A 7776-nucleotide genomic window follows, 5' to 3' on the forward strand; every position below is an offset into this window, starting at 1 on the left:
AAAACTTGAATATTTCCGTAAGATACAATTCAAGTCACAATTGAATTATAATTGTAATTGGATACTTTGATATAATGGAAAAGGCTAGTTGGTTTTAAAAAAGCATGTAAACCATAAAAGATAAAAAGCATTTAAAAATACACAACAAAATTCTAACCAGTAGGTTTAAACTTTGATTTTTAAAAAGTAAACATATATTTACAATCTTCAAATTTCACACATTTGTTACTTTTACATGATCTTTATTACCAGGATAACATGAAATAAAGAGCTCTTAAGCATTTATACACAGAAAAAAATCAATAGGGAGGCTGGTAGGACTCAGTATCCATAGTAGCTAAAATAGGAAAAGGCCAGGGACTTTATCAATGGAGTCATAAAACAGACTTAACCAAAACTGCAAGCTAGGCAACAAGTAGTTTCACTTCAGAGACTTTATTGCAGGGCTCCAGTTTCCTTATCTGAAAATAAATGATTATAAGTAACAGTTATCTGAAGGGAGAATTCTGGGAAAATTAAACTATGCCCTACAAGACCCAATGAACATACGTAGGTATTAAGACCTGATTGCCTAGGGTGTGAAAGTTCACAGCACAGTGTACTCCAGGACCTTCCTTAAAGGTTTAAAAACCTCAAACACAAGTTCTTAATACAAGAACCAATGTTTAAAGCATAAAGTCCTTACTTGGAGTGTTCAGCCCAGTTGATTATCAAAAGCTATTTATAAAATGATGATGATATACTGATGATATCATTCAATACTGATGATATTAAAACTACCAAAACTCTGTAATGATCACAAAGATTTGGCCTCCCAGCTTAGAGTCCAAAGTCATTTTGACTCCTGATAACATTGCAGAGATGTCAGTCAGATACTTCTTAACCTAACAATATGGCATCTGCTGTCTATGTTTTCCGTCGATCATAATCTCCAACCATCTTCTTAATGTGTGACAATTTGCTCTTCAACTGCTTGCAATAATTCCTCTTACTTTTGTAATCTGCAGACTAAAAAAGGAGGAAAGAAAAAAGAATCATGTAAATTTAACAAACTAAAAACGAGTTATGTTTTAGCTGCTGGGAAGGCAGAGGTGAACAACAACAAAAAGGGAGCATTAGTCATATAGAATTGCAGGGAGTGTTAAATGAAGTAACATGCATAAGGCACCTGGCAGTTATCTCTAACCACATGAGCAGCTGATTCTCTTTTCTCAATCATATCTTCTAACCTGAGTTTTACAAAGGATACACTCATTTCTAATGATTTGTAAAGTCACCAAGAAAATTTATCGGCCTTTTTTTGCTAAAACATGATTTAAAATAAAATAAAAATCAGTAAAACAAGAAACTGGGGTTACTTAGAATAAAGAAACGGGGTAAATGGGGAGACAGGAAATTTTAATATGTACGTTTTTAAACTCTTGAATTTAAATTCATGACGTTCTGGGAATTCCCTGGTGGTCCAGCGGTTAAGACTTGGCACTTTCACTGCCGTGGGCCCGGGTTTGATCCCTGGTCTGGGAACTAAGATCCCACAAGCTGCACAGCACAGCCAAAAAAAAAATTAATGACTTCTGGAATTTAAAAAATTAATATAAAGTCTTTTAAAAACCAAAACTGTTTTAGGGCAATAAAGACTGATGATGCTGGGAAACTTCCCTGGCAGTCCAGTGGGTGGTTGGGACTCTGTGCTTTTATTGCTGAGGGCCCAGGTTCGATCCCGTGCTGGGGAACTAAGATCCCACAAGCCACGCTGTGTGGCCAAAGGAGAAAAAAAAAAAGAAGACTGATGATGCCAAGTGTTGGCAAGGATATGGAGCAACAGGAATCTACACTGCTTGTTAGGAATGTAAAGTGGCACAAACCAGGGATGCTGATGACAGTCCCTACCCAAGGCAGGATCCCCACTTGCTCAATGACCTTGCAATTTCATGACTACGTATATACCTAGCAAATGTGTGCCTGTGTGCATACACACTTAAAAATGAACCACTGCTTCATGCCACCATCTGAATGATTCTCACAAACAATACTGAGCAAAAGAAATCACACACAAATTACATACTGTACGTATGTAATTTATATTTATATAAAGTTTATAATTTATATAAAGTTCAAAATACGCAATACTAATACATGATGTTAAAACTTAGGATGGTGGTCACCTCTGGGGTGAGTGTAAAAACTGGATGAGCATACAAGGGGTACTATGAAATGTATTTCTTTATCGGGATGCCAGGTAAAAAGGTGTATGGTTGCTCTGTGAAAATTTACCAAGTTGTATACTTATGATCCGTGTATTTTTCTGTATGTATACTTCAAACTAAAAAAACAAATTGTTTTTTTTTTTTTGCATCAGTGCTGGTTGTAGTTGCAAACAACTGAAATTAAGGTTCCAACTTCTTACAGTTTTCATCTTGCAATTATAGGGCCTTTTGTCTATAATCAGTGCATGTGTGACAAGGTATTCAGAGTCATTCTAAAGGTTAAATGAAAAGCACATAATAGATAAGTTCTTCCTAAAAGAAGCTTACAATCTGGGATACTTACTCCCTTAACTTGTTTCAGTCTATTGTATTCATCAGCAGCAGCCTATTAATGAGAAACAAAGGAATATGTTTAGTGGGGCATTTTCTCTTTCAAAAATAACACTCCTGATGTTATATTTTGAAGCTAAAAATGTCATCTTATGACAAAAATATAGGGAATTAAAATAACGAAGTCTTAAAGTTCACAAAACTATTATGGTCAGTAGGAGGGCCTGAGGAATCCAGTGACAGGAAATTTATGACATTAAAATACTTCTCACATTCCATTCACACAGACAGGTAACTATCTGTCCTGCTGCCTCTCATCTCTCCCCATGCCAGTCCACGTGGCATGTAGACCCCAGAGAACTTTTTCATAAAGCACGGCTCTGAGCAGGTTACATCCCATTATAAAACTGGTCTGAGCACTCCATTAAATTCTCTACTAATCTAGTCTCCTACCTTTCCAGTCTCAGTGTCCACCATTTGCAATTCTTTAAAAAATTAAGCACATTAATCCTTCCAGATTTCCATCATGTTCCCCTTATAGCTGTACTCATGTACCTCCCCTACTGTCTGGAGAATGTGTACTGGTTACCTCTCAGTGAAGCCTCTCCTAAACTCTCCAGGCCTTCAGAAGACTTTATTCCTTCTCAGAGAAGTTAGTTACAGTACTTTCTATACATAATGTAAATATGGCATTAGTCCCATTGTCAAAGTTGTTTAGGTGTCAGTTTCTCTCTTTGAATATGAGCTCTTTGAGGGTGGAAACATGATTTGTCTTTGTAACCTCAGCACTTCCACATCAAGGACACAGTAACAATGAATAAGCATTGATTGCATTAAGAAAGGTTTACGATACCATAGAGAAGCCATAAAAGAAAACAATAAATAAATCAAACTATATATGAAGCAAATACTTCGAAACCGGAAAGCAGATCACCCCAATTAAAAATGGCAGAGGGGGGGCTTCCCTGGTGGCGCAGTGGTTGAGAGTCCACCTGCCGATGCAGGGGACACGGGTTCGTGCCCCAGTCTGGGATGACCCCACATTCCGCGGAGCGGCTGGGCCCGTGAGCTGTGGCCGCTGAGCCTGCGCGTCCGGAGCCTGTGCTCCGCAACGGGAGAGGCCACAGCAGTGAGAGGCCCGCGTACCGCAAAAAAAAAAAAAATAAAAAAAGGCAAAGAGTATTTCATAAAAGGACTAGGAAGTTCCAATAAATACATGATGTGATAAAAAAGTTTAAATACTGGTATCTAAGACACAAGTCAGTAATTTTTCAGACATAAAATGTTAGTGAGATGTGGGTCAGAGGAGCCTCTAGAGCATTACTAGCAGGAATACAGGTGATATAATCTTTCTGGAGGGTACTTTTGCAACAAAAGTTTAAATGTACTAACCTCTGACTCAGCAATTTCACATTCTGGAATTCGTTCTAGCAGATAAGTGGGTAAGTGTGTAAGGATGGAGAGGTTCACCAGTGTATTACTAGTAGGGGCAGAGTGTATGTGTGGCAGTGGGGAGACATACCTAAATGTCTATTCATAGAGGATCACTCAAGTAAATTATGGTACAACCACAAAATTGAAAATTGTGGAGTTATTTTTTTAACACATAAAAATATTTTCTCAGTAAGTAGATCTTTATTATTGACATGAAATGATAACCATAAATTATCACTGAATAAAAAAGCAAGATATAAACAGTGCCAGTAAGTATTTAAAAAGAAAAACCTTCACAGTGATGGGGATATCTCAAAGAAACACAGGAGGCAACCGAAAGAGTTCCCAATGGTCCTATAACTAAAACAATTCAAGCAACAAAACTAAATAGTGGGCTTCCCTGGTGGCGCAGTGCTTGAGAGTCCGCCTGCCGATGCAGGAGACGCGGGTTCGTGCCCCGTTTCGGGAAGATCGCACATGCCGCGGAGCGGCTGGGCCCGTGAGCCATGGCCGCTGAGCCTGCGCGTCCGGAGCCTGTGCTCCGCAAATGGGAGAGGCCACAACAGTGAGAGGCCCGCATAACGCAAGAAAAAAAAAAAAAAAAAAAAAAAAAAACTAAATAGTGTTGGATTATAACCCAAAGTATACAACAAATATCCATGAGTCAATACTGACATAAGTGATTAAATAAATGGGAGGAAGTGACAAATTTCCCATGCAGACAAATTCCAAATAATTTGTATAGGTATACTGCTGGAGCACAATTCCCCAGTCCTTAAGTGTGATCTATGCATAGTGACTTCCTTCTAAACAGCACAATATGGACATGGGGGTTAAAAAGTAATGAGTAGGCTTCGCAAAAAAAACAAAAAAAAACAAACAAAAAAGGTAATGAGTAACTTTACGTGGACAAACACTACTCCAGCCAGGTGATCAAGGGATAAAAAAAAAAAAGAGCTATAAACTATTATTGAGTAAAAAAGCAGGAAGGATATAAGTAAAACTTAGGATTCTTTATCAAAGATTGTGTCTAGGTGCATTTCTGCACGGAGGGGACATTTTAACAACTAATATTTTGGTGACAAAATTTAAGGCAATTTATTTTTCTGTATGTAATTCTGTATTATTTGAAATTTTTACAGAAAGAGCAAACTTTGTTTATAAATAGAAAAACTAATGTAGTGATTTTCTTTTAAGAACGAAGGGATGTCTTATGGACGAAGCCAAACGAACTTTTTGGCCAAACCAGTATGCACACAGACCATTGCTTTGTAATTCTTAACTACGTTAGTACACTTTTCAGTTTGGAAAGACTTTAATCTAAGACTTGATTTCAATTACTCTTCAATGAAATTAGTTTGATAACTACTAGCAAAATCTGTATCAATATTAGTATAAAGGATAATGTAGCTCCATAGACTAGAATAAAATTCTGTGTAATAATATAATTATCAGATTTCAATTTACCATATACTCTTCACTTTCTTCTCTATAGTCATCCAGTTCTTTATCCAGACGAGAGAGTTCTTTATTGATCTCATCAAGTTCTGCTTGTAAGCTCTTGTATTCCTGCAGGCCAGTGTCAAAATTCCTCTTGTAGAGTTGTCTTTGTTGATCCGAAGTGATAGGTGGATATTCCCTAAAAATTCAGTGAGAAAATGATTACTTATGTATCCTTAGCAGACCTAAGATCCACTGCTTCTTCCTCAAAGATGATAAGCTGGTGGGATGTGGAGAATGACATTCTCTTGGTTTTTTTTTTTCTTTGCGGTACGTGGGCCTCTCACTGTTGTGGCCTCTCCCGTTGCGGAGCACAGGCCCCGGACGCGCAGGCTCAGCGGCCATGGCTCACAGGCCCAGCCGCCCCGGCGTGTGGGATCTTCCCGGACCGGGGCATGAACCCGTGTCCCCTGCATCGGCAGGCAGACTCTCAACCACTGCGCCACCAGGGAAGCCCTTGGTTTTGTTTTTGTTGTTGTTGCTTATGGGTACAGAAAGGTGGGATGCAAATGAGTTCTTTTAAGAATGATTATGCTTCTTACATTGCCACTCATGATTTAAAAAAAAAAAAACTATGCCTATTGATTTTTAGAAATAAGTTGAAAATCATTTATGAAATTTCAGGGTGGTCTTAGGAGCTCATTTATTCTGAATACACAACACCACATGAGAATGGATACTTACGTTAAAAGTGTTAAAACTGGAATTGTGGAACACAAAGGATATTTTCATCACTTCAGTGGCAGAGCAGCTAACTGGCAGCTGGCTGTTTTCTGCTACCACCTACAGTTTTCAGACTGTTTTGAGCATTGTTTTTGTTGGGGTGGAGGGGGGGGTCTTGTTTTTCCTTAATGGAAATCACTTTGATTGTAAAAATACATTAAAAGGTACATGTATGAAAATGCACGCTCATTGTAAAAATAATCTGGCAATGTGGGAAACTATGAAAAAAAACCTGAAATTCTGTACCACTTGTATCTCTCAATATGCCAGCTATTCTTTACATATGACAGTGATGCTATTAACCACCCATAATCCACTGAGGAAATACTCTGAATTGTTTCACGGGACTAAGGAACTTCATAGCAATATGGAATTTTAAATGTCATATCTAAGACAGTCTAAATATCTTCATTTTACAGACAGGAGAAATTAAATGATTTGCTCAAAAGGGAAACAAGAATTCAGAATTTCTGGAAGTTTTCATTTAAATCTTGCATGATACAAGACAGGCAAATATTTTATAGACAGATGACTGAACTAGGCCTAAACTCTTGAGGGGTAAGGGGGAGATGAAATATGAGAGCCACCAGTGAGTATGGGACTTCTAGCTATACTTGCCCCATCCATCCCTCCTAATACCTTGAGAAGCAATGTTTTGATTAACCACAATTCACACAGCAAATGTTTCTGATTTGTGTCCCATTCCTCAGAATACTTGGGCAAAAAAAGGCTATAGGTCATACACGAGTACAGCTGGCAATGATGGACCATAACAAAACCACTGACACACAAAGTAACTTAACCACGACACAAAATTGTTAACTCCACTGTTTACAAAACTGTTTGCCAAAGTCCTCTGGATTAAACTTTTAAAAGACTCTCTGGTCTCATCGTGAAAGCTTAACTTAAAAGTAAACGCCAAAGGAAAGCCATAGCACTGGTCCGGAATTTTATAATTAGTAAAACAAAGTTCCTCTATACTTGTATGTCATTTACTTGAAAAACCTTGCTTGGGTGACTATTGGTAAAAGCATACAGCACTTGCGAAGTTTATCAGTCATTTTGTGGAGGTGCACTGAAAGTGTTACGACATGTTTTTAAGCCAAAGTGCTTTTAAGCCAAACACATTCCCTCCAGGTCAATCTTTATTACAGAAGAGTACTAAGGGGGCTTCCCTGGTGGCGCAGTGGTTGAGAGTCTGCCTGCCGATGCAGGGGACATGGGTTCGTGCCCTGCTCCGGGAAGATCCCACATGCCACGGAGCAGCCGGGCCCGTGAGCCATGGCCGCTGAGCCTGCGCATCCGGGGCCTGTGCTCCGCAACGGCAGAGGCCGCAACAGTGAGAGGCCCGTGTACCAGGAAAAAAAAAAAAAAGAGTACTAAGGGAAAAAAAATATCAAGAAACTGTCTCCAGCCCTGGTTGGCAAAGAATGAAGTTGTACCACCCACCCCAGTTGAGGAGGCAACAACACCAAAACCTGGTTGTACAACCATCGGATGCACAAGGGGTTCCAGCAAGAGGCGCCCCAGTACCTGATCCAGTCCTCCTCCAGCTCATCACAGGACTCGCCGCCCGTCGGGT

General features: G+C 39.1%; 1 protein-coding gene across 4 annotated transcripts in view; it reads right to left on the bottom strand.

Annotated features, from left to right (window-relative positions):
• Window positions 1-417: 417 nt before the first annotated feature.
• The window catches only part of OCLN (occludin), a 49504-nt gene continuing 42145 nt past the window's right edge, over window positions 418-7776 (bottom strand). Inside the window, exons 6-9 of one of the 4 annotated variants that reach the window (XM_007457070.1) lie at window positions 7728-7776; window positions 5439-5610; window positions 2551-2592; window positions 418-1008 (exon numbers count right to left, since the gene is read on the bottom strand). The exon at window positions 7728-7776 is cut by the window's right edge and continues 179 nt beyond it. In XM_007457070.1, the coding sequence (XP_007457132.1) occupies window positions 907-1008; window positions 2551-2592; window positions 5439-5610; window positions 7728-7776 (365 nt within the window). In that variant the 3' untranslated portion in view covers window positions 418-906. Of the gene's footprint in view, window positions 1009-2445; window positions 2593-5438; window positions 5611-7727 lie in introns of those variants that run through there. The other 3 variants (XM_007457069.1, XM_007457071.1, XM_007457068.1) reach the window with 3 other exon arrangements.

The sequence above is a fragment of the Lipotes vexillifer genome, unplaced genomic scaffold (assembly GCF_000442215.2).
Source record: "Lipotes vexillifer unplaced genomic scaffold, Lipotes_vexillifer_v1.1 scaffold241, whole genome shotgun sequence".
In the NCBI taxonomy this organism is placed as follows: Eukaryota; Metazoa; Chordata; class Mammalia; order Artiodactyla; family Lipotidae; genus Lipotes; species Lipotes vexillifer.